Source organism: Zootoca vivipara, chromosome 3 (genome assembly GCF_965207765.1).
Source record: "Zootoca vivipara chromosome 3, rZooViv2.hap1.1, whole genome shotgun sequence".
Classification (NCBI taxonomy): Eukaryota; Metazoa; Chordata; class Lepidosauria; order Squamata; family Lacertidae; genus Zootoca; species Zootoca vivipara.
This window is the reverse complement of record NC_142586.1, coordinates 66,821,653-66,848,880: the sequence shown is the minus strand read 5'-3', so window position 1 is coordinate 66,848,880 and position 27,228 is coordinate 66,821,653. Positions and strand designations below refer to the sequence as shown.

At 44.5% G+C, this 27,228-nt stretch overlaps 1 protein-coding gene and 1 long non-coding RNA gene across 3 annotated transcripts in view; both read right to left on the bottom strand.

The window, feature by feature from the left end:
• The window catches only part of FNDC1 (fibronectin type III domain containing 1), a 91,663-nt gene extending 78,861 nt beyond the window's left edge, over nt 1-12,802 (bottom strand). Inside the window, exon 1 of the mRNA XM_035108622.3 lies at nt 12,412-12,802. Coding sequence (XP_034964513.3) covers nt 12,412-12,517 — 106 coding nt within the window. The 5' untranslated portion in view covers nt 12,518-12,802. The remainder of the gene's footprint in view (nt 1-12,411) is intronic.
• A 4,715-nt stretch (nt 12,803-17,517) lies between these two features.
• LOC148686286 (uncharacterized) lies at nt 17,518-21,427 on the bottom strand. Of its 2 annotated transcripts, XR_015949026.1 has the most exons (4): nt 20,881-21,427; nt 20,044-20,137; nt 19,290-19,394; nt 17,518-17,599 (listed from the first exon to the last, which is right to left on the bottom strand). It is a non-coding gene; the product is annotated as an uncharacterized LOC148686286 (long non-coding RNA). The 2 variants fall into 2 exon arrangements; XR_015949025.1 differs by lacking the exon at nt 17,518-17,599 and having other exon boundaries at nt 18,363-19,394.
• Between the last annotated feature and the right edge of the window lie 5,801 nt (nt 21,428-27,228).

The following is a 27,228-nucleotide window of genomic DNA, read 5'->3' as shown; positions in this document are numbered from 1 at the left end:
AGGAAATTCTCTTTTTGCTCTGTGGGTTCTGAGTTTAGCTCTTTCCAGACGAACCACGAGCTGTAACTAATAGTTGAGGGCTCGTGGTTTGTCTGGTTTGAACTAAACCATGAGCTCAGGTTCAAACAACCACTAAGCCAATCCATGGTTTAGCTCAACCAGGGAGGAGAAAAGCAGCTGTGATCTCCACTCCAGGAACCCATTCACACTAAACAATGGTTTGCCCTAGCATGATGCGTGAACCAAGCTAAAATACTCTACACATGAAGATAAATCATATGGTACAGAGTTCATTCCGCAGAGATGTTTAGCTGCACTTTTTTTTTTTTTTTACTAAGAAAACCCTCCAAATGCTGACATATGTAATATGGCTGGGCAAAAGCTAGCCTGGGGAATGGAGTGTCAAATGGCATATAACATTAAAAACACAGTTTAGCACTATGCAGTTATTTTAAAGCTATAAATAGCAGCTGCAGAGGGGAGAACTGGTGCAGGGGGTGGATTTTTAAACTCTTTTTCCATGGCGCTGTCTCAATGGAAATCCCTCTCCTCCCAAAACTGCTATTGGTGTCAGGAGAAACATACCCTTGTGGACTGCGAGGGAGCATCTCTTTGGATGGAAAGAGTAGCTTCAGGGAGATTTAAATCAGGATCCATTATTGTTATTACCGTATTATTATTATTATTATCACCCCTCATCCGAAGATCCCAGAGCAGTTCACAAGATAAAAACACAGGTTAAAACAAAACAATAACTTCCCTCCCACAAACACAGGGTAGGAGTAAAAGGTTTAAAAACCTACCCATCACCATGGTTCCAGCCCTGATGCTCTGAAACCTGCAGCCACTACTTAAAGCTGGGCTGGGGATCCTGTGGCTCTTCAGATGTTGCTGAACTCCAACTCTCATCAACCCCAGCTAGCATGGCCAATGGTCAAGGCTTATGGGGGCTGTAGTCCAGCAGAATTTGGAGAGCCCCTGGTTCCCCATCCCCGATTTAAAGTTCAAAAAAGAAGCACACAGCACCAACCTAAATTGAATAGAGTTGAGCCCTAGGTCCATCTCCCTAAAATGCACTTGGTTTCTGAAGGAAGCTTTCAAGCTTGCAACCCTTCAACTGCGACTTGAAATGGTGCAGTCTGAGGAACCAGAAGTTTTCAAGAACTTCTAAAAGCAGGTATAAATTGGGTCTCACCCAAACATTCATGTGTCTTGGGTTACAATGATTAGGCCTGACTGCAAAATGGTTCTTCCACTGAGTGTTGCAACAACAAGATTTTTTTTTTTCAGTCCAAGAAAGATTCATACGTTTATGTAAAGTCTTTCCATTCCATCTCTAAAGTGCAAGTTTAACTTTCCACTGGGTTCTGCCAAAATTCTCTCGGAGGCTCAAGGAAAAGTCAGGGCACACAAATTCAAGCTTTAACATGCATTCAGCGAAGAAAGCAAATATATGTCCAGCAGATCATTAAAAATCCATGAGCTTCAACCAGTGCAACTCTGCCAAAGGTAACAGTGTTGGAAACGGTATTCACTTTTAAAACTTCCTCCTTTATAAGCAATTGTCAAATATCATGCTGGAGAATGTCAAAACTGACACCTCTTAGACAGGCAAAGAGAAAATAACTTGTCTCTGTTTCTGTGAGAGGCAGATTGAAATGCTTTCCCTTAATATCTATGTTATCAATACTGTTCATGACTCACGTTGGCTTGAATTAAATTTGTCACTTTTCTTTTTTAATCAGGCACACCTTCTCACACATGCTTTCTCCAGGTGCAAAGAAGTAGAATACTTTACATACCATATTTAAAAGTAGATAGATGATAGGGGTGGCACTGTGGTCTAAACCACGGAGCCTCTTGGGCTTGCTGATCGGAAGGTCGGCGGTTCAAATCCCCGGGCCAGGGTGAGCTCCCGTTGCTCTGTCCCAGCCAACCTAGCAATTCGAAAGCACGCCAGTGCAAGTAGACGGGAAAGGAAACGGCTTTTCCATGCACTCTGGTTTCTGTAACAGTGTTCTGTTGCATCAGAAGCGGTTTAGTTCTGCTGGCCACATAGCTTAGAAAGCTGTCTGTGGACAAAACACCAGCTCCTTCGGTCTGAAAGCGAAATGAGCGCCGCAACCCCAAAGTCACCTTTGACTGGACTTAACGGTCCATGGTCCTTTACCTTTTACCTTACCTAGATGATAGATAGAGATAGATAGCTAGAGATGATAGATGAGATAGATGATAGATGATAGATCGATAGATAGAACTTCACAAATATATTAATGGTGCTCTGGGACTGATCCTGTCTCTGGACACAGAGCAGAATATATTCAAGTCAGACAATTGTCAGAGACAGATCGCCTAACTGAGTGACAACTTTCCCCTAGAAAGTAAGAGGCCAGCAGTGTTACTACAGTACTCGCCAAATGCCTGGGATGCACGGAGGTCATTGATCTCAAGCAAGCTGTCTCTATAAATAAATAATAAAGTATAGCTTGGACAATTAAATACAGGGGGGGGGTTCTCATTGCTTTAACCTTTTATTAAAAGTATATATTTTGTTGTATATTAACAAAACCAGATCGATCAAAAGGGTCATGGGTAAGAATGGATACAAATGCCAATTATATCATTCATTCATTCATTCATTAAGTCCTTCCCAGAATGCCTGTCAAAGAAAGACAGGGGAATATGCAGCCCCTCTGTGCATTATTGTATACCCCCACACACACTTCTCCCTCTGGGGGGGCAAAGATTCAGCTCCTCAAAATTCAGACTAGCAGTTGCACCACTTGGAATTCAGAGCATTTGCTCACTCTGAACTTGAACTGGGAAGTCTTGAAGAAAGAAAGAGAGAGAGAGAAACAAAGTTCTGCCTAGCATGCCCTCCCTCTCCTTAGTTCAGAATTCCAACTAGCTCTGATTAGCAAAGATTAGATAATTGTTCCCACCCACCCCCCAAATGCTTCTTCTCCATGACTCATCTGGCTTCCTATTTTCTCCACACCTTTACAACTTTGGGAAACTTTCTGAACAGAGTGTGTCTGTGAAACCCTTGCTATCTCTTCTGTCACACGAGTTAAAGAGAAAGAAAGGGACAGTCACCAGCTTGAGAAGAGGCAGTAGCCAGTGGCAAACATATTTGTGGAATTCTGCTTATTATATGGTTAAAGTAAAAAGACTTTGGTTCAGGGAGACCTGGGCTGAAATTCCTATTTAAAATATGGAACTTATTGGGTGGATTAGTCAAGTCATCATTGTTCAGTCTAAACTATTTTGCAGTGTTCTTGCAAAGTTAAAATAGGATAGCCCTACATGCAGAGGAATGGAAAGACTCCCTCAAATATAAATTTGCATTCAGTATTATACGCTGTGGCAAGTGGGCAGGATATCAAAGACCATCATGAGTAAAAAGTCATTTTGTGAGTACCTGGAGAGCAGCAGTGGCACTTGAAGTGTGTGAGTAGCTGCAATACAGTCCTCCCACCACATGGGGCACTGCACCTACCAGGATATGGATGGGGCCAGGCGAGCTGGCTGTCAAGGTCAGGGGAGTTTTGGTTTGCTGCCAATCTGGAGATTCCATGTTAAAAAAATCTTTTTTATTTATTTCTTTTTTATTTAAATGAAAACATATTATTTCATAGCCTTGTTAATTTAACCATGTTAAATTAAACAACGAGATAAAGATGAAACAGTTGCATCAAAATGAAAATTCAACCCACACACATGTGGGTACAATAATTATTATACACTCTAGCACACTCTGGCTAGAGAGAGAAAAAGTCTAATCATATGCTATTTAGATTTTTGGTGTCAAACACACCATTTTAGAATGATGGGCAGGAGTCGGAGGTAAACAATGTAAAGCTCCACTGAGAATCAATAAGAGATATTTAAGCAGGTGCGTCACTTTCCTGTGGAAATTAATAGCCAGCAAAACGCATTGATTTTACTTGGATTGTGGCCATTCATTTCAGCTCTGCACTGTGCCTATTTCCAAACACATGTGGTGAGAGTAATTAATTCCATGTAAACAACACAACTTTCGCCTGGCAGTTTTTCAGACGTTTTTATTGCAGCGAAGAAACTGGAGTTAGAATACAGCAGCCTCAGCCAACCTGGTGTCATCAAGATATTTTTGAGTAAAAATGCCATTGGGCCCAGCCAGCCCTGCACTCTAAAACAACTGGAGGGCACCAGGTTGGCAAAAGCTGGAATTCAGGTCACATTCATGTTTATAATTGCTGCTTCTGCCATTCCATTTCTGTAGCGTTTTGCACATCTGCTGTTTTCCGGGAAGCATCCTCTGGTCACTGCCACCAGGCATAGTACTAAGGACCCCTGGGAGGTTGCCCCCACCCCACCCTACCCCGTCTCCCAAAATAAACCTCACAGCAAGGAGAAGAACCTAGGAAGAGACCTGACAGGTCAAAGGCAAACAAAAGCAAGCAAACAAAATGCTGTTAGTTTAGCATCCACTGCCCTAAGAGTTCAACTGAATGGGGTCATAATTAGAGACCCAGCAAGTGTCTCGATTTTCCAGGGACAGTCTTGGAATTACGGAAGCCGTCTTGGTTTCTGATTTGATCCTGGACTGTCCCGCTTTCCCTTTGGGAGTCCCTATTTTCATCGGAGAAATGTTGGCGGGGATGGAATAGGATGTCCCTATTTTCACCTGAGAAATGTTGGAGAGGGAGTAATTATACGCTTCCTCCCCCCCCCATAATTTTTATAGTTTTTCATGTAAATACAACATGTAACTACAGTAACTTGTCCAGTGGTACATTCTTATTAACTTTCATATGCAGTACACAGTACACAAGCAATACGTTAATTTATGCATTATCAAGTTCAAGTATCCTCTCCACAGAGATTCTTGTTAGGGTGGTATAATTATACCCGGGGATTTGGCCCTCCAGATAAAGTTGAATTCCAGCTCCTGTCAGTCGCAGCTTGCAAGGCCCGGTCATGGAGGATGAATGGGCGCCAGTAGCACACAGCAAAGGTGGAGTGGCTTTGTGGCCTTGCAGGTGCTGTTGAATGAAACTCCCATCACCCCCTTCAGCACCTCAGGGATGGCCACCAACAGGGGGCAGTGTGACACACTAATGGGGATGGGAGAAGAAAACTAGATTCACACACACGGGGAGGGGGAGGGGGGTTGCTCCTGTACATTTTGCTTCATAACTCAGGATTTTGAAATGCTAGAATGTTCGTATTTTTATATCGTGTATCCATAGCAGTGGCCAAAGGAGGAATGACCGCTGGGAGGAGCACAGAGAAGAAATATTGTGATGCATCTGCAGCAGCACAACTGGGCGCCCTCACCTGCCCCAGCTGCAACAAAACACGTCTCTCTCGCATCAGTCTCTACAACAACAGCAGGAGCTGTAGCCATCCAACAGCTTGGCCTCACCCCCAAAGGCACATGCCTCCTCCATTGTCTCCTAGATTGCAGACGGATGCTAACAATCTAGTCTTTTCAAAAAGTTAAACCTTGGAATCTGCGGGCCACAGTTCCTAGGGGGAGAGGGGGGGAGCTTCCCTTTGCTCACTCCAGTTAGAGACACCCGTGATCTTTGGTACAGTAAGGAGTTATTGCCAGAGAGAGGACCTTTTCAGTGGCAATGTGCTAGCTGTGAAAGGCTGGCACTCCCTTTTCAGCTTTCTCAGTGCCAGGCAAAGACCTTTTTTTTTCCTTTGGCTTTTTTTATTTTTGCTGACCTATTTTATTGGCTCGCTTTGATATCACATGTATGCTGCTTTTTACACATTTGCTGTTCTTATGCACCAGCTACTTTATGTTCTTTTAACTGTGATCTTGTGCTTGAAGGGCATGGTACAAATCTGAATAAACACGCAAGTAGGCTGTTAAAAGCAAGTCCCTGTACTGTGAAATGCTGCAGCAGATGGGAGAATTACCCTTTGCAAGCACTCCTGGTCTTCCTTTTCTGACAAGCACAGCTTCTGATAGGAGACGGGGCTTAGGAGCAGACTGTTCGGTTGTGCAGAGGTTTGATTTGAGACACCTAGTGGCAGCCCGAGTGCAATGCTAAATTGTTCATTTCTTCTGGGTCTTTGACATTTGTCTCCCTGTATTTTTGCGAACTCGTCTCAACCCTACAGCTACGGTAAATTAGGAATCAAAATAACTTAAACCGCATGTGAAATAATAGTCATGTTTTTGCAAGGTCAGCATCCACTTAACTTTACACAACGTAATTATCCCTACACAGGCCAAGTATGAACCAGCCATGCATTGGGGCAAGATTATTTTCCAGTGCTGGGGGGAAAAAACACTTTACATTTGAGCAAGGTGTAAGACTGGGGTGCGGAAAGTCAGACCTGGGGTCCAAATGTGACCACCCAATCCTCTTTATTGGGCCTGCAGGACTCACCCACTCTCCCAAGGCTCTGTCCCTCATTGGCTTTACTTCGCACACTTCCTCTGAGTGTTTTGTTGTTGTTTTGCCTAGTCTCTTGCTTATTTGAATAGAAGATGGGGAGGGTTGGGCAAGTCTGTGTAGAAACTAGCATCCTGGGCAAAGACACAATTCCTGTTCATTGCCCCGCCCACTTCTGCCTCTGACTCCGCCCACTACTGGCCTGTGGCCTGCTGGGAAATTGCTCGGAATGGAATGCAGCCCCTAGTCTGAAACAGGTTCCTCACCCCTGGCATGAGAGAAAAAGTGGGAATGAAGTTACTATGGAGTGGAACTTTTACCCCCAACCCAAGACCTTTACATAGATAAGACCTGTGCACACTTTTCCACCTGGGATATCCTTCCACTCACTTCAGTCCTCCAACTCCATCCCTTATCCTGAGGAACTCTGAACTGAGAGAAGCAGTGAATTCCGTAGCTATAGCACTGCAACACAGGAGGGAAACGTCTGCGGAGATCTGAGAATTTGTAATTATACGATTGCAACATGGGAGTGTTAACAAACAATAACCCTCCCCACAAAGCGAAGTGTTCTAGTGTAAGAATCGACTCAAATGCTTTCGAAGCCGTGTGTGATGAGCTACAGATTTTAACATTTTAGGCAGAAGGAGGGTTACATAAATTAACTGACGTTACGTAATGAGCGAAGCGGTGCTCTGAAAATCTGCTGTTTGCATGTGAGCAAAGGGCACAACCTAACTTCCAGCTGAGCAAACTTAGCAGCACGATCCTATGCATATCTACTCAGAAGTAAGTTTGACTAAGTTTAATGGAGCTTATTTATTTGATTGTTTAATGCAATACGTTTATACACCACCTTTATCTTCCAATAATCTCAAGGCAGAATACATGATTCTTCTCCTTCCCATTTCACCCTCACAACAACCCTGTGAGGTAGGTTAGGCTAAGAAATGCTGACTGGCCCAAGGTCACTCAGTGAGCTTCAGGGCTGAGTGGGGATTTGAACCCTGGTCTCCCAGGTCCTAGCCCAACACCACTTCCAATAAGTGTGTGAAGTGTGTGAAGGAATGAACCAGGCAGTGCAATCCTAAGTGGGGTCAAGAAAGAGCAGCATGGCACCAGCCTGGGTAGAAGATGAGGGTGCAACTTCTTATAAATTTTCATTACGCCAGCTCTAGGATGACATAGCAGAGCGGATCCTATGAGCTGGTCCTTCAGGGTATCTGGACCCAACACTGCTGGTGCCCCACCTTGAAATGCTCCATTTTGCTACCTCTAACAGGATAATCACCAGTGGCAGCTTTCTGACAACACAAGCAAACCTGGGACCTCCTGCACAGTTGACCCTCCTGAACCGGCAGTATTCCTCACTGCCACCAGAGGCCAGTAGAGAGCAAACTGCAGTGGTACCTCTGGTTAAGAACTTGATTCGTTCTGGAGGTCCATTCTTAACCTGAAACTGTTCTTAACCTGAAGCACCACTTTAGCTAATGGGGCCTCCTGCTGCCGCCGCGCCGGCAGAACACAATTTCTGTTCTCATCCTGAAGCAAAGTTCTTAACCCGAGGAACTATTTCTGGGTTAGCGGAGTCTGTAACCTGAAGCGTTTGTAACCCAAGGTACCACTGTATGTGATCCTAACCACAATCCGGTCATCAACATTGGGTTACTAGAATTGCAGTCAGTAAATTTAAAAAAAGAAAATAAGCTCTTTTGTTATTGTTTCAAAAATCAAGTTGCTGTATGTTTGTAGCGTTGCTATGACTTCACTTTTTATTTTTTATTTGTTTATTCAGTCAACTTATATACTGCTTGTAGTTTGGCCAGGGAAATTTCTAAGCAATTTTCAATGTAAAACATCATAAATGAAAACCAAATACAAAAGATACTTTTAAAAATCCACATAAAATACCAGTATTGACAATGAAATAGGGCATCTTCTAAAAAGCTTGATCAACTTCATCCTTCCAACAACAAAAATCCACATTTTAGAACACAGTTAGCAGCTAAATTATCCTCAGAACAACCGAGTAAAATATTTCAAGGGAAAATCAACTAGAAACATAAAAAACGCACATTTTAAAATCATGTGATCAATAACTAAGGAGGGGGGAAAGAGACTCACTCTTTCCAAATGTCTACTCAACAAACCAATCCAATTAAATTCACATCTCTCTACACAATGATAAACACAAATTAATCTAATGGCAGCTACCGGTAAATATAACACTCCACACAGTTCCACTAAAGCGTACTGTCACACCAGTGCCCACACATCAACCAATGTACTCAAACTTTGTTCTTCTAGCACATTTTCTACTCACACTATCTAAATTCTGAAACCACTAAACATAATTCGATCTCACATTCTCAGTCAACAGCCCACTCACATGTCTACACCAAGAGACACAGACAAAACCTGGACAAATACTGGAATACAAAACAAGTGATAATACACAAACACCCCGGGGGGGGGGGGTATTCATTCCATGTGTTCACATCCAATAACTGTAAAAGTAAGAGCTATGATTTAGACATGAGTTTATTGTCATAATCTTGTTGTCACTCTAGTTTTCCTTGATGATGAAGAAGAGCGAGATGTGAATTTTTTTTTTACAGTAAATGCAGTAATAAATAACAGCAAGAGACACCTGAATAACAGACCAAGAATTCTAGGAATTCATAGAAAATTAATTCTTCAAGCACGCTCTGCTTTACTTGCTCATGACTCACTAAAGTCCTACAAGTTCTGTCCCCAAACTGTCAATTTCTGCCCAATCTCTACCTGGCCTGGCTCCACCCATGCCAGGGAGCCAGAACTTTTTCAATAATTAAAAAAAGCACCCCTATTGATGATTTGCAAGTCCCTGTACTGTTGGGATCTGGTTTGGACTGACATGCTTTCAAGCAGGCAGGGAGGGAGGAGGAAACAGAGGGGAATTTTAATAGGGGAGCATGAACAGCCCCTTTCTGCCCCAAATTCAGCCACTTTGGAAAGGGAAGCAGATGCTGGCTCTCCCCCCTCCCTGCCAGACCTAGGGGCAGTTTTGAGCTGCCAAGGGAAGAGGTGAGACAGGACCCTGGCCAGGAAGGTGCGGTCTTGTGACCTAGAACCAGCGGCCACCTTTGCAGATGGGAGCAAACCCACCTGCCCTGACAGAGCATGTGTTTGCAATCCTGATATTTCCATATGGCAAGCAAGTCTCATGAGTGAGCATGCCAGGGCTCATCTTTAAAAGCTTGGAGGGTGGAGCATGGAAAGTTGTTGGGACATCTTCAGTGTTCATGGGTAATGCAAGTTGTAGTCCACATTTGGAAGGCCACAAGTTCACCATCCCTGGTCTGCAGTATAGGAGGTTAAAGTTGCAAACCTATACATATTTACTTGGAAAGACCCCACACACACACATTGAACTCAATGGGATGTACTCCTGAGTAGACATGCATAGAATTGTACTGTTAAACACTTATGCCATCATCCATTATAACATATGACATCCGCTCTGAGAGCAATCAAGACTACCCAGGAAGGCACCCAACACAACAGGCAGTAATATATAAATTCATGCATGTCGTTTTGCATGGAATGCTAAATTGCCCATCTTTTCAACCAGAGCAAAAGGCTGCTCACTTCAGAGCTGAATTCACCTCCCAAGCCTGATGGATGAACAGAAAGTTCTGGGAAGCAATCAAATATTTTACACAGAACAGATTAATCAGACTCCTAAACCCATGCAAAGCAAAGGCTCCCCCAACCGCCACCTTGCTAATCCCACCGGTTATCCAAAAGTATTTTATCTTTGATCTGCCCATCCATACGCTGCAAATCCTGTGTTAATGTGGTGGACCTGAGCTTCAGCGCAAGACTCTCAGGCTAGAGCTCTCCAGCTAAAACATTCCATCAATCTCTGGAGTGATTTATAGGCTGCGGGGTGAATGGGAGGGGCAAAGGGGAGGGCACACCAGTGGAAAGCCCAACAGAAGCTTGCAAGCCACAGCAAACAACCCTGATTCCAGAAAGGCAGCAGGAGCCTGGAGGGAGGAAGAAAATATCTTTGAAAGGGTTACAGGTGTTTTAGCCATAGGCTCCCCAAACAGGACATTCCATATTATATTATGGCTCTCCAGCGCTCCCCTCCCTGGAAACCAATGTCCTGTTGCTCACTTCCAAAAGAAACAGTTCTCAAGGAGTTGAAAAAATGCACAGGGAAAGGCTGTTGGTTTTTTCCCTTACCACATTTATTCGGTCCATTATGATTTAGGACATTGTGTCAAAAGAAAGCAACTACTAGCCAATCACACAAACTTCTGCCTTAGGAAATCAGTCATGGTGCAGATCACGCGACTCATTATGTTAGTATTATTGAATTATTGTTCTTTAAAAGCAGGGGAGGGAAAGCCTGCAAATTAGCTGGGGTGGTTCCCCACCCCTTCCTGCGCTTATTTTTCTTGAGAATATGCCTCGGTGCTCCGATGAAACTTGCTTCCAAGCAAGTAAGCACGGCTTCAGGTTCAGCCCCCTTGTCTTTGCAATTACGATCAACGCCTGCCGTCAAGGAACTGGCCCCGTGGGCAAGTTTGGAGCTCAGAATTCCTGCACTTGGCTGCATGTGGAACTTGTAGCAACACATACAGCTTACTTCTCCCATTCCTTTAAGGCAGGAGGGGGGGGAGCAGGATGCACAGACCCAGAAGAAGAGAAAGTACCAAGGAACAGAGGGAAGGAACCACACTATAAGCACAAACAGAAGCCAACGCAGGGAAAGTGAGTTTACGCAGGAGTTTCTACAGAGTCACGCCATTGGAGCATCAAGCTCAGCATCACCTACACGCGCGGGCAGCGCTTCTCTGGGATTTCAGGCAGCCCTACCTGGACATGCCTGCCACCTGGGACCTTCTGCAGGCAAAGCAGAGGCTCTACCACTGAGCCACAGCACTTCCCCTCTGCAATGGCAATCGTGAGGGCAAGCCTCCATTTGCCACGCGTTTCTTTCTCTGCAACTAGCATCCGGCTCTTCGTTTCTCATCAGATGCTCCTCTACAAAGGAAGCTGCCTTGTACAGAGTCAGACCATCCAGCTCAATACTGTCCCACACTGAATGGCAGCAGCTCCATGTTGCCTGCCTGATAGTCTGCCTGCTCCTTCCCCAGAGCTCAATGGGAACTGCTCTCGAAGAATTGCAATCTTTGCATTCCAGGACAAGGCAGTTCCCTTCCCAGATGAAGGGCTGGGATGCTCTGCGGCAGCCTTTGCCAACCTGGCACACACACACACCCCAAAACGCTTTAATAATAATATTAATAATTTTAATTGTGTCACTGGGCTGCGATCAGAGGCTGCGGGGAGCCCTGGATCCTAAAGAGGAGCAGGAGGGATCTGAGGGGCAGGTGGGGCTGAGGTTCAAGAGAGAGAAATGCCTCGCCAGTGGGACGTTTCGTTTTGTGCTGAAGCTGTTGTTGACTTTCAACAGCATTCCCCACGTTTTGTAAATGAAAAGATTTTCCTGGGGAAGCGAGGCTCTGACTAGATCCGCTTTCTCGGAATACACAGACAAGCGCGACGGTTGAACCATTTCCCCCTCCGCCACCGAGGTGCTTTTGCAGGGAGCCCAGGCTAGACGGGGATCCCTGCCCCGAGGGCTTCACAATATCAGGAGGGAAAATAATCGAAGATGGAAAGTAGATAGAAGAAATATAGACGGGGATCCCTGCCCCGAGGGCTTCACAATATCAGGAGGGTGGGGAATCGAAGATGGAAAGTAGATAAAAGAAATATAGATGGGATCCCTGCCCCGAGGGCTTCACAATATCTGTAGGGGGGAAATCGAAGATGGAAAGTAGATAAAAGAAATATAGAGACAGGGTGTGTGTGTTAAAAGTTCTCCATTTTTCATGCTGGAAATAGGGAGGGCTGTCCCTGGCATTAAAACGCAGAGAGAACCCTCATCGCCCCCTTTTCGAGGATGGAGACCCCCTCACTGGGGAGAAATAAATGGGATGGGAGGGGGCTGTACCTGGTGCCGCGGAGTGGAGCAGAGCAGCCAGGAGCAGGAGCAGCGCCCAGGACGACAGCAGGAGGATCCGCGGAGTCGGGCCGGCGGCGGCGGCAGCAGCAGCCATGGGTCCGATGTGCGCAATAGTCCGCGGTGCGCGGGGAGGGGGTTCCGCAGTGCCAAGCCCGCGCCGAGATCGCCGTGCAGCTCCCCTCGGGTCCGAGCGGCAGAGATCAAGGCGCGCTCCGTCGGTGCCGCCGTCGCCGCTCGCCGCTTCTCTTCATTGCTGCATCTCCCAAAAGTTCGCCGTTCCCGCGGCTGCGCTGCCTCCCGCGGGTCTCTGCCTTGCGCTCGCTCTCCCCGCGCCCATGTCTCCCCCTACTGGCCGCCGGCGATATTGCGAGCACGGCGGCGGCGGCGAAGGCCAAGAAGAGTCATCCTGAACAGGATTACCGCCAGGTGGGTCGTAGGATTCTGGGCTGTACCAACTCAGGCCGCAAGGGAGGGGGGCTAGGCTGGAGTGTTCCTCGTGGAAAAATAAATAAGCGAGCAAGCAAACGCCCTGCATCTGGTAAAGAGGGCCGAACTGCCCTGAGACCTCCGGATATAGGGGCGGTATATAAATTCAAATAATAATAATAATAATGCCCTCCCCCACTCTCAAATTCTGACACAAGGTTAACATGTGAGCAGGAGGGAGCAGGGATTTGAACCTATGGTTTCCCAATCTCACTTCTGCCACTGCTATATCACACTGGTGGTTTCCAGTGTGTCATTCATGAGCATACCATAAATGTACACCTGCACAATTAAAGCATATTAAAGAGCTCTGTCTCCCTAGCAAAGCAAATCTACTACTTCTTTTTATAACTTATTGTGGTTTGGAAAGTCATAGGGAAATGCACTGAAAAGTGTGGGATGAACGACTGATGACTTGGAAGATGTACAGACACCCAGCAAGCACCCAGAGTAAATGTGGGATGGACACTTGTTGCTGTATAACAGGCATAGGCAAACTCGGCCCTCCAGATGTTTTGGGACTACAACTCCCATCATCCCTAGCTAACAGGACCAGTGGTCAGGGATGCTGGGAGTTGTAGTCCCAAAACATCTGGAAGACCGAGTTTGCCTATGCCTGCTGTATAAACTCCCCACCAATAGGGTTGCCATATTTCAAAAAGTAAAAATTAGGACACCCTGAAAGTTGTTGAACTTTTTTTTAGGAAGACCCCAAAACTGTTGAGCGTTTTCGTACAAAAACACCCCCCCCCCCAATCCAGGACAAAGCACCACCTTTTGGAAAATCAATTCCGCCTTTGAAACCCTGTTAATGTCCAGGAAAGGTTCCTCTTTCACCTGGCCTTTGGCCGATGGCAAAGACATATTCAAGCAGCCCTACTCAACCAACAGATTAGAACGAGTGCTCAATAAAGACCGAATATACTCAGACCTCTGCGTCAGCTTTGTTTAAGTAAATCTGGATGGATGCTAATTAAAAACAGGCTTCCATTGAAAGACCACGATTGGATCCTGTAAGCCTGAAGACTGTGCCAGCTCTGTCTTATGATATAAACACCTCCTAAAGTGGTGGGCCGGTGGGGTGGGACCTATGAACCTCCAGGTGTTTCTGGGACTACAACTCCCATCACCCCTGACCATAGACCATGATGGCTGGGGTTGATGGGAGTTGGAGTTCAGCAACATCTTGAGGGCCACTGGTTCCCCTGAGTGCAAGTAAAGAAGCACAAAACACCCAATGATGGTTCCCTAGCCTGGCAGGTCTTTATTTCCTTCAGAATCTCTCTTAGAATGTACTTGGTGAAGCCCACTGAATTCTCTCTCTCCCCCTTCCCTTCCTGGAATGTCCTTGTCATATTTCTGGGCAACACAATGATGGATGAAACAAAAGAAAGTTCAAGGTGCATTCCCCCCCCCTCCTGAATTTGATGCATTCCAAAAATTATTTTAATGTTAATGGTCTTCTTAATCCTTTTTGCAGTGCACCTATCCAGTTGGATACCAGACTGTACAGTTATCTGCAGGAAGCAGGTCATCATTCTTTATCCAGTGACACAATGTGTAGCTGTTAATGCATAGCTCAGATAAAAGTGCCCTTCAAACTAAACATTGCAAAGTTTAGCAATGCTAAGTTCAGCTAATCCTAACAATAATAGTCCTCCACACCTCCTGTGTGTCATCTTGTGCCAGGCAGCAGGAAAAAAAATACAGACAAATTGACAAAAACATTAAAATCCTCAAAGTTGTACACAAACTGCACTTTCCCTATACTGTACAGAAAGCACTTCCACATAGCGGGGAAAGGTATGAAAACTTGTTTGTAGAACATCATAAGTGATGACACAGCACATGTGTATTTTGTTGCATTCAAATATCGGGAGACATGCATGTGTCTGGGAATTGTAATTTGTTAAGGGTGCTGGGAACTGTAGCTCTGTGAGGGATTAAATTACAGTTCCCGTGATTTTTGGGGGGAAATGGTGCTCTTTAAATCTATGGTGTGTTGATGTTTTGGCAATGTGGAGAGCTATTTACACTGTAGCACTTAAATAGTCAAAAGGCAGGCAGTTAATCAACTAAGCATTCTAGAATCAGCTGGCATTCCTAAAAATTACTGTGTGGTCGTTTGCTTAATATACTGGTATCTCTGTGGAGACAGCTACCCTATCTAGTGGAAGAATGGAATGGAGTGGAAGGATCAGTCTCCCTGACACCTTTGAACCTGTCCACCTTTACAAACTTTTACTCTCGGAGAACATCTGAAGGAAGGCTGGGTGGGGGAATGACAAATGGAATTCCTCACAGAATGGAACTCTCCCTGGGTGCCATGTTTCAATAAGCACCAGCTTGTATCCATGGTTATATGGAATTTGTTTTGCTCAATTACCTTAGTTAGGCCAGTACTGTAGTGGGGTGTGTAATGGAGGGTGGAGTGTCAAAGCACACCCATAATTTAAAAGGCTCATCAGAAACAGACACGGCATTCAGAAGAGGCATGTCCAAACCTCAGATTGGAACTGATGGTTGGCATTGCTAGAGCTGCAATAATTATTGTCGCCGCATAAGAAATAAGTCAATCATTTATCAAAATTTTGCCTGCATTTTACAGCCAGTGAAAATTCTCCCACTGTTTTTAATGGGAAGTGTGGATGAAGCTCCTATTCAGATGGTCAGGCAAGAGAAGGGGACAATCTCCATTGCTGTGTGATAACCTCCAGATATTATGGGCCAATTCCCATCAGCATGGCCAGTGGTCAGGGATCATGGGAGTTGTAGTCCGCAGCATCTGGAGGAGGGCATCACGCTGGCCCACCTATCTCAGTGCTGTCTACACCAGGCATCCAGAACTTCGGCCCTCCAGATGTTTTGGACTACAATTCCCATTTCCCCTGACCACTGATCCTGTTAGCTAGGGATCATGGGAGTTGTAGGCCAAAACATGAAGGGCCGCAGTTTGGGGATGCCTGGTCTACACTAACTGGCAGCGCCTCTCTGGCATTGTAAAAAGGAATCTTGCCTGTCGCTCTCAGGAGATGGCAACCAACAACTGAACCCCGGGGCCTATTCCAGGCCCAGCATGTGTTGCCCCACTGAGCTATGGCTCCACCTCATGAGGGTTATTCCTCACACATTTAGAATTATGGTAGCTCAAAACTCAGCAAAAGAAGTGCTATCTGTCTAGTGAGCTCCCTTCCAGTGACCTAACTTCTGGAATGAATCTGTCAAAGTTGTGTATGTTTCTAATTTGAGGGAGAGAAAAAAGTATGCTCTATCCCAGTACTAGGGAAAGGGCATTGTTAAAATCGCCTGAATGGATTAATACATGCAAATGAAAAATGACCTGCTCCTTCTCCCCCTTTCTCTGGAGAGTAGAGATGGCAACTCCAACCTGTTGAGATAATGGGGATTTAATCTCTCAGCATACATTTCAGACCCCCTGGTAATGCAGGGTTAGAAAGATTGATGGCTTCTCAATGGCCAATGATTTAAATATCCCATCAATATCCTGTCTGGTGTTTATATTAACTCCACTGAGGGTGTGAAGGGAATCGTTTTTTGGAAGGTCTGCGGTCCAAATGCATGGTTCACATTTGCAGCTGCACTGCCAAGCTCAAGCAACAACAACAGAATTCCGCTTGATGCCGACTCTTCCATAAATTACACTTCTTCTGAGTGAATGATACAAACCAGTTGTTCCCTGAAAGTGATGTGGAAAGCAATCGAGTCAGTGTATTAATGCTAAAAGAATGTGGCTTCCTTGCTCAAGTTTTATTAAAAAGAAATAAACAGAGGTGGCATGCAGGGAAAGATGGTGCCGTCAGGTAGGCCTCCTTTTGGAAAATAGCCCTGCGATCCATTGCTAGTTCTTGGGGAAATGATCTGCCAGCTTAAAACTAAGCTGTCAAAGGGTAAAATGCACAACTCAACAGCAAGGCAGTGTGTAGCACAAAATAACTGGTTATCTTGTGCAATGATAATGAGGTCATTGTGCTTGTAAAGAAGATTGTGAAACATAGTTGTGCTCTAAATGGTCTTTGATGGAGTTGACCAAGAGGTTAGAATCATTACCGTATATACTCGAGTATAAGCCTACTTTTTCAGCACATTTTTTTGTGCTGAAAAAGCCCCCCTTCGCTTAAACTCGAGTGAAGTGGGCGGCGGTGGCGGCAAGACGAGCGGCGAAAAAGGAGCCCTTTCTCATCGCTGGTCCCGCTGCCGCCACCTGCCTCTCACACGGGCAGGCACAGGAGCCGCGGTTGGGAGAGGCACTACGCACCCGCAAGACTCTGGGAAAAGAAATAAGACTGTGGTGGTTTTCAAACGCTGGACTTCTGAGGCAGGTGTCTAGGGGCTGGAGAGAGGGGATCTAGTAGCAGATGTGTGTAAATGGGGGGGGGAATTTAACATTTAATATTAGCTTTTATAATGTTTCATGTCAATTAACACTCCTAAGATTCACACACACCCTATATTTTCCTCCCTGTACCCATATCCTTCTGTTTCTAGAGAATGGTCAGAAGAACTCATTTCTTCCACCAGCAACTGAATGCCAACAGGAAGTTTGCGATTTGCTGAACTGAAAAGGACTACAGATTATTTAATCAAACTATTTATTCATGCCACATAAATCCATGTTTTGTTCTTAGAGTTGGCAGGCAATAAAGGAAAGCCATGTACCACGGCAGTAGGGCTGAAGGGGTGAGGAGAAAAAAAAGAACATGTTCATGAATGTAATACTTTTGAAAAAGGCCAGCAGATACCACTAGCTTTTGGGGGGGAGGCATACAGATTCTTGTTTCCTATTTCCTGGACACAACATGACTGGTGCATATTTGCCCTGGCATCCAGTCTTTCTTGAGTAGAGTTTAGACCTGGGCAAATTACTATAGAGGCAGAAAGAATGGCTCTCTGCTTTTTTAAATCCATAATTGCTAAGGAATCTTTAGTGATGAACTTTGTCAAAAGCTATCTGGAAGTCCAAATATATAATATCTACTGTCCAGGTGCTTGCTGAAAATTTCAAAGAACTCTAAAATATTGGAAAAGCAGGACTTTGGTTTAGGTTTACAGAAGCCATGCTGATATTCCCAGCAGTGCTTGTTCTCTTAAAATCTAATAATGATTTCTGCACATTTACCCAAAACAGATTTATTAATTTTTATTTATTCATTGCCTTTGTATCCCACCTTTCCTCCACAGAACCCAAGGGGGCATACACTCCTCATTTAATCCCCGCAACAACCTTGTGAGGTAGGTTAGGCTGAGCAGCAGCAACAGACTCAAGTCAAAGCCATCCCTGAGTTTCATGTCTGGAGACCTGAACCCTGGTCTCCCAAGTCCTAGTCTGACACACTCGAACCACTAAGAAACACTGTTGTTAGGGTAGCTGGCCTACAATTCCCCCCTAGTCACATTTTTTTAAAAAAATGGCATTGCATTGGCTACTTAAAATCCTCAAATAAGAAGGCTGATTTTAGTGACAAGCTGAACATTTTCATTAATAAGCCATCTCTTGCCTTCTCTGTTTCACTAGTTCCATCAGTGGTTCTTCCCAAATAAAGCATTTCAGAACTGGGTATGTATCTAACAACTTCCAAAGTCCTTCTGGCTGGTTTCCTGCTTTTGATGTACTTCAAGACATACCGTATGTATTGTTTGTCTTAATTTTTTTTGGTAACATGCTCCTCACATTCCTTTTTCACTTGCCCTGTTGTCAACCTTATGCATTTTCCAAATAAAATATTATTGAGTTTCCACAGGCCTGTCTGCTCTGTCTTCTCTCTCCCTCCTTTATTCATTCATTCATCCCAGCATAAATCCAGAGTTCTGAACTAACTCAACTTTCCATGTGACAAATGGCTTTTTAGAGCATATTACATGCAGTCAATAGTGCTCAGAAATGTGATATTTTAGGTGCCAGTCCTATATGCCCAAGGGTAGGGATAGAGGAAAAATTAGATTCAGTAGGCATTAAAAGCTGAATCTATAAAATTTGCACATTCCAAAACAATATGCAAACCACAACACAAAGATCCTTCAAAAATTTGTACACTTGAATTTTGTGATGTAGTTCTCCAGCCAATGTTTACAAAAGAAGCATGCATTAGGAGACAGTGTGCATAAAAACAAAAATATTCGTGAAAATAACATACAAACATACATTATATTAGAGGACAGTGCTTTCAGAAATGTGTACATTAGTCAAAGCTGCAGGTAAAAATCTGTTTACTGAGAGAAATTGGCACTAAGATGTCAATTAATTTTGATGAGGATTCTTATTTAAAAAGCCACAGATTACTGCAAAATGTAGAGAACTGAATTTAAGATTTGAGAAATGAGAAACTGGGAGAATCAAATTGGAAAGATCCTTCCATCCCTACCTGGGAGTAAGTCCCATTGAACTCTATGGTGTTCTTTCCGAGAAGACATGTGCTGCTAAGGGTTCGTTTATGTTGTCTTCAGTATGATCCAAGTCTTTCCTAGATCTGTTTTTTTAATAATAATAAAAACACCTTTAAAAATGGTCTCTGGTCTACTATTTGTAGCGTGATTCATTAAGGTGAGCAGAAAAAGTAGCATGCCTTTCTCTTGGGTTTTAAATTAATTTTTAAAATAAGAAATGCAAATAAAGTGGTGTGTATGTACACACACACACATGCACATATCTGGGACACTATATTGGACAGGGTATTTTCTGTGGTGGCACCAATCCTATGCAACGCTTTGCTGAATGAGGCCTGTCAGGTCTCATCACTATGCTGTTCAGGTGATTGGTGAAGACCTGACTTTTTAAAAAAGCATTTCTTCATTGTGTGATTTTTGCTTGTTCAGTTATGTTACTTTTATGCTACTGGAATTTGTTAAATAGGTTGGATATTATTAATTTATTAATTTGAATATATATTGGTGCTTTTTAAAGGATTATGTTTTGCTTACTCTGTTTTCATTATCGCTAGCTATCTTGATTTCCTTTGGAGAAATAGGGACAGACAATTTTCATTGAAATAATAGAAATCAATAATAGAATCATTGAAATGAATGATTAAATAAAATTGGGGAGGTAGGTTCCCCTCTGTGCCCTCCTGTGGATAAAAAGCTGTACCCATTTTAATATCCTCTTTTGTGACAACTTACCATTCCTCAGGTGGCCCACTAGGAATAATTTTCAGTATTTTTCACATTCCTCTTTCTGTATACAGTACACAGGTTCTTGCAGTCTAACATGTATCTGAAGGAAATCAAAATGAGCAAGTCAACATTTCAGTCACTGGGGGGCAGCACAGCCCACAAGAATTCTAGACCCAATGTATGAAAAACTGCAGTGGGAAGAACAGTGGCCATGCAACAATATGTTGCAACAATAGACGTTGCAACAATATGTTTTATTGGACTGATGTGTTCTAGTGAAACAGCATTCAAGCCTTTGAGTGTGTCAAGGTGCTTCTTCAGAAGGTAAAAGCAGAAAGTGGTGTGTGGTTTACAAAGCAAATGATCTGAGCCGACACACTGACAGAATTTATTGAAATACAAATATAGTGCAATGGCTTTAAACAATATCTTAAGGTTGGCCCTACATCTGTGGCTTGCCTCTGCTTCCCTGGAGAGAGAGAAATATATAGGCATGGAGAAAACAGATAGGCATGGGAGATCCCCAGTTTGCATGCTGTTTTCTGGCTTGCGATGGCCATGGTATACAGAGGGCATCCCCAAACTTCGGCCCTCCAGATGTTTTGGACTACAATTCCCATCTTCCCCGGCCACTGGTCCTGTTAGCTAGGGATCATGGGAGTTGTAGGCCAAAACATCTGGAGGGCCGCAGTTTGGGGATGCCTGGCATACAGGAACCACCTCTTATTAAACTGCAGCATAAATAAACTCTTAACACCAAAGTCTTGTGCAAGCTTAAAAACTTGGATAAAAAGCTTCTGTCAGTCAAATTAACAATACTAGGTTATATGGACAAATACCTACCCTGACTTGGTATTGGCCAGCTTTCTACATTCCTATGGTGTCATATGCTTTCATGGACCATTTCATCAGATGCATGAAGTGCCCAGGCATATATACTCTGATTACAGAGAAAAAATGAACAAAGTTAGGCCCAAAGATCAAACAATGCAAGAGGCAGCAGTTTGCGGGTCATAGCTCTGTGGTTTTGATTTTTTATATTGCAAACTGCCCTGCGATCCTCAGATGGAGGGCAGCAGAGAAATTCAGTAAATAAGAGTACTGTACCGTAATAAATTCTATGCAGATCACAGATGATTGGATTCAAATCTGATACAAGACACAAACAGTGAGGCTGTGACTCATTCATAGCTGGGGGCACACTTCTGTTTTCGTTCTGCCTTGTAGCCTAAAACAAATAGACTTGAACCAATCTTGTTATTGTCCCATATTTCTAACTTGTACCGTGCAATTGGTACAAGTGAGAAACAATTGGATTCAGTACATGCAGTAGGGTTTCACTTTTATTTATTTTGGATGGCTTTGGCCTGATTGAGTCTGTAAGGCCAGTGGCGGTTGGTGGTGATGGTGTTATAACTGATACTGCACCTTCCTAACTTGTCATGGAGTCCATTTGGTCAGAACATACATCACTAGCAGAGGAAGAGGAGTGCGGGCGGAGTGCACCGCCCCTGGCAGCACAATCCTGCTGGGGTGTCATCACGGCTGCCCCCCCCCCCCCGCTGGTCACCATGCCCCCTCAGGCGGCACACCACAACCCCAGGACGCGCACCAGCCCCACCCCTGCCTGCTCTCTGCCCCCTCGGTGCCGGAGCATGAAGCTCCGCCACTGCCATACATGCCTCAGTTAAAATACAGGAACCATTCGGGGGAATTTGCCACAGTGCTGTGTTCTTGTTCCATCAAGGGGAAAGGCTGGCAGCCAAAGCCCACTTGTATAGTTTAATCAGCAGAATTAACCCAGATGCAAAGGAAGCAATGGAAGGCTCAAATGATGCTTGGCACAGGCTTCAAAACATCTTTGCCGGGGGCTCGGCAGGACGTACAGCAAACACACCCCATGTGACTATTTGTTTTTGTCTGAAAGTGATTTAGACGTTGTCCCAGGAAGCAAATTAACATGCTTCAAGCAGTCTACCCATTGATTTTTTAGCTTTTGGAGTGCTGGGGACACTTTATTTCAGTAACCCTAAGTGTGCCCAGCACTCCAAGAGAGCTCTGAAGTGTGTGTGTGTGTGTGTGTCAGCCTCGCTGAAATATACTGCAAGTCCTGTAGTGACGTCATACTCTTTATTCAGGGCCGTCTTAAGCTTGTGGCGCCGTGGTGCAGGGATCCCTCAGGCGCCCCCCATCTCCGCGGGGGTCCCCCCACCCTCTGCGCCTCTGCGGCTGGAAGATGCCTTTGCAGCCCGCCCAGCAGCCCTGACCCGCTCACCCGCCCGCCGCGTGGCTCGCTGGTGGGAGCTCGCAGCCCAGGCGGGTCCTCCTGAAAGGAGTGAGGCACGCAGCCCGCCCCCGGCTGGCCTAGCGTTTGTGTCAGAGGGCTGCCTTCAGGGGCGGAGGGGTGTCTGCTTCCTGCCAGGAAGGCAGCGCTTGGTGCTCCACGCAGGCGAGCAAGGCGATGGCGCCGCCGCGCTGGGATCTGTAGCTGGAGCTTCACGAATAGATCCATAGTAGCAGCTTTAATAGTACCTTATAATGGGGCACAGTCTCTTCCAGCTGGATAGTGACTGACATAACAGACTCTCTGGAGAGGGATGGGCAACCGTCCTCTTCTATCTTCCAGCAATATCATTCTGATATCTGCTGCTTGTTTTCTTGTTGTAGCTGTTGTTGTTTACTCGTGTCCGACTCTTCGTGACCCCATGGACCAGAGCACGCCAGGCACTCCTGTCTTCCACTGCCTCCCGCAGTTTGGTCAGACTCATGTTCGGTCAGACTCTTGTTGCAGCTACACAACATGAAAAGAACAATCATAGAATTGTAGAGTTGGAAAGGACCCCGAGGATCACCTAGTGTCCAACACAGGAATCCCAACTAAAGCATCCAAGACAGATGGCCATCCAACCTCTGCTTAAAAACCTCCAATGAAGGAGAGTCTACCATCTTTGGAGGGAGTCTGTTCCACTGTCAAAAAGCTGTTACCATCAGAAAGTTCTTCCTGTTGTTTAGTTGTAATCTCCTTTCTGGTGACTTGGAAGCCATTGGTTCAGGTCCTACTGTCACGGTCTGGATTACAGGCAGTCAGAGTCCCAGCTTGGTACGTCGGGACCAGAGTAGAGGGTCGGGAAGCAGGAATCAGCAGTCCAGGGGTCAGGAAGCCAAGAGTTCATGAATCAGGAAACCAAGTCAGGAAGCCAAGAGTCTGAGGGTCAGGAAACCAGGAGTCAGGAAGCCAAAGCACAGCTAGGTGGGTAGCGTGTTGCTGTGGCAAAGAGCCAGAGGGAAATGGTGGTCTTATATACCCCTCCCGGCCCTTGCCACCAGGTGCTAAAAGTCTTCTGTCAAGCCTCACCTGTGCGGCCGCACCTTGCCCTTCCAGGCCAAACTCAGGAAGACCCCAGTCCTGTGAGGCCCTACCAGTCACAGGGCCTGGCTCCTGCACACACTCCTGACACTTACCCTCTGCAGCAGGAGAAAACAAGCTTGCTCCATGTGACAGCCCTTTAGATATTTAGAGATGGCTATCATATCTCCTCTTAGTCTTCTCTTTTCCAGGCTAAACATATCCAACTCCTTCAACCATTCCTCAAAGAAGCTTGGTATCCAGACCCTTGACCATCTTGCTCACCCTCCTCTGCACTCATTCCAGCTTGTCAATGTCCTTCTTAAATTGCAACGACCAGAACTGGACACAGGACTCCAGGTGTGGTCTGACCAAGGCAGAACATGTACATCTGCCTTTTCTTGCCTCAGCAATGGACTGGATGAGAGCCAATAAACTGAAGTTCAACAAATCTTTGGCAAGGGCATTCACATAGTCGAAGCTTAGCAGTTTTATCCTTTTTTTCCACCCATTTCGATTGGGAGTGTACATGAGGTATGTTTACCATTCAGGCTCTAAAATTAGAAGCAGACTTGTCAAGTTGCTACCTTCTTATGACATTAGCCTGGAGCACAGCCCTTTTCCAGCTGGAACAACAGCAGTGTGTCAGAAATGAAAGCAAAAAATGTGCTTTTGATGATCGCTTGATCTTCTTTCATGCTGTTAAGGACTTGAGACTTGCTTCTTACTCATAGCCAATATTCAGGGCACCTCTAAGATATTGTCAAGCTTTTTGTAGCCCTTCAGACGTAAGATGGTTAATAAGAAGATCAAAATGAAGTTCCCAACATTTTCTGGAATGGACTCCTGTTCTTAAATATACAGTGGTACCTCGACTTACAAATGACTCGACCTACGAATGTTTCGAGTTATGAACAGAGTTCCATCCGCCATTTTGGATGCGGTTTAGATAGGATTTTTTCGACTTACGATTTTTTTTAAAAAAAAATCCCCCATTGGCTTCGACTTACAAATTTTTCAACTTACGAAGGTCCATTCGGAACGGATTAAATTCATAAGTTGAGGTACCACTGTATCTTCCATGCAGAAATTCAGCAGAATCTGCTTCTCCCATTACTTCATCACAAAGGAAATTTGTACCCAATGGGCTCTCGGACATGGGCTCCTTTACTGACCAGCTACCTGATTCTGGACCTTCTGGTGCTAATGCTCTTGGATTGGGGCTGGTTAACCCCCACCCAACCCCCGCTACTGCTTTCAATGTAAGATGGGGCTCCTCACACAGATCAACAGGGCTATGTCTAATCCAGAGTTTCGGAGTGAAGTGTGGAGGGAAAGCTTTGGTGGCAATATAAAAACAAATAACCCAATGAGTACACAAGCGTCTGTGTTAAATATTTTGTCTATTTGTCTCTTCCACCAGATGTTTCAGTCCAAGAAAGTGATACTTTCCTTTTCATTCCAATTAGTTTTAAACAGGAAACATTGTTCATAGCTGCCAAGTTATCCCTTTTTTTAAGGGATTTTCCATTATGCTGAATAGGCTTCCTCGCGAGAAAAGGGAAAACTTGGCAGCTATGACATTGTGGTAGACCTGCTTTGTGTCTGATTGTTAAGCATGTTGCATGGCTCATTGTTCCTCAAATACAACCTTTTCACCTGAATCAGGAAAAATAGGCAACCTTACTTTAGGGCTCTACAAAACCTGCATTTATATTTTGCAGTCGCAGTTACAAGCATCATATGCCGCTGCAGTTTGATAAGTGTAATCAGGTTTCATTTAATCAAAGGGTGCTATTCAGCGCTAGCCCTACTCAAGAGTAGATCCATTTAAGTTAATGGATAAGACAGAGGACTCATCTACATTTTCATTTCTCCTGTGATTTCTAAGCACAGGTTGGAGAAGTTTTTTTATTTTGTCCTGCCCCTTTCCCCAGGAAAACTCACTGTTTACTGCTGAATCAGAACAAACATCAAAGACCCAATTGATGTTTGTGCCGATTCAGGAGTAAGCAGCAAGAAGTGGCAGGACAAAAGAGAAACCTCTCAGACCCACGCCTAGAGAACATGGGGCAAGTGGAAGTGTGGATGAACCTTGACTTAGGTTCACTAATTTCTATGGGTCTGGCAAGTGGCCTGGCAAGTTTGCCCCCATTCATGAACAATCACCAAAAGGGGGAAGGGATATATGGAAAGGAAGCCACATTTTAGCTCAGACACGGGAAAAACATCTCCCACACCATGTGCCACTCAAATGTATTGTTGTGGGTGTCATGTTTTACTCCAAGCCAATGTGCAGCATGGTGTAAGACTCTTGCCCCAGGATCACCAGAGGCAAACTCTCACAAATGAGCTGATAATCCCTTGTCTTTCTGACATTTGCACTTGCTGCAATGCGAATGAAGAGGTGCAATCGTTTCCCATCTTTCTTATTATGTAGCTACATTGAATTGTAGGCTCCAGTGCTCACCCCTTTGTGCATCTTGTCTCGTGGGATTTTAGCTGGAGGAAAAACCAACAGGTAGCTTTTAAAATCAACGTATTATAGGAAGTGTCACGTGGTTATTAAGTAATGATTTGCTGTCAAGAAACACAGATTCCATCAGGCTTCATACTCCTTTGCTACTGCATGCTTCTTTGTCCGCAAACACAGTTTGAAAAGATAAAATATGGGAGCCAAACGAGATCTGAGTGTGAGAACTTTGATTTCTGCCAAGCAGCTTTCCCCCTCTGGATTACTGCAAAATACACACACGCCACCATAGATAGGTGGTCCTGGCTTAAAGGCGTTATGGGATTTTTAAAATAATCTTTTTTAATGATTTTCAAAAATATAAGCATACAACATAAAACCATACAAAATCCAAATATCAAGATTACTCTGAATCTCCTGACTCCCCCCCCCCATCCATCCATGGGTCCTTTTGATTCTATTTTCAACTGCGTATCAGTACTTATCCAGGTTTTCATCTTCCTAAATTATCTATACGTTCTGTTACATTACAAGTGTATTTTAAATCCTGCTAATGTTTTGGCCTGTTTACAATGGTTTTGTATATGCATTATAAACATTTCCCATTCTTTTTAAAAATTTCTTGTCTTCTTGATTCAGTATACCTGAAGGAGCGTCTCCACCCCCATCGTTCTGCCCGGACACTGAGGTCCAGCGCCGAGGGCCTTCCGGCAGTTCCCTTGCTGCGAGAAGCCAAGTTACAGGGAACCAGGCAGAGGGCCTTCTCGGTAGTGGCGCCCACCCTGTGGAATGCCCTCCCACCAGATGTCAAAGAGAAAAACAACTACCAGACTTTTAGAAGACATCTGAAGGCAGCCCTGTTTAGGGAAGCTTTTAATGTTTAATAGATTATTGTATTTTAATATTGTGTTGGAAGCCGCCCAGAGTGGCTGGCGAAACCCAGCCAGATGGGCAGGTTGTAAATAATATTATTACAGTGGTACCTCGGTTTATGAACACAATTGGTTCCGGAAGTCTGTTCATAAACTGAAGCGTTCATAAACTGAAGCGAAGTTTCCCATTGAAAGTAATGGAAAGTGAATTAATCCATTTGAGACGGTCCGCAGAGTAAGCGTTCATAAACTGAAGCAAACTTTCCCATTGAAAGTAATGGAAAGTGTATTTGATAATTAGAGTTTGAATATCCAGGAAAATAAAGAAGTCAAGGCAATAGGGAGATAATAGAAGATTGAAAGTTAAGAATTTTGGTAGATGATATAAAGATGAAATCAATTTTGAAGTGTTAAAGGGATTGCATGATGGGTAAGAAAGATGATTTAGAAACTGCTACAGAGGTTTATAAAAATGAAAATCAGATAGTAGGGAATTGGGG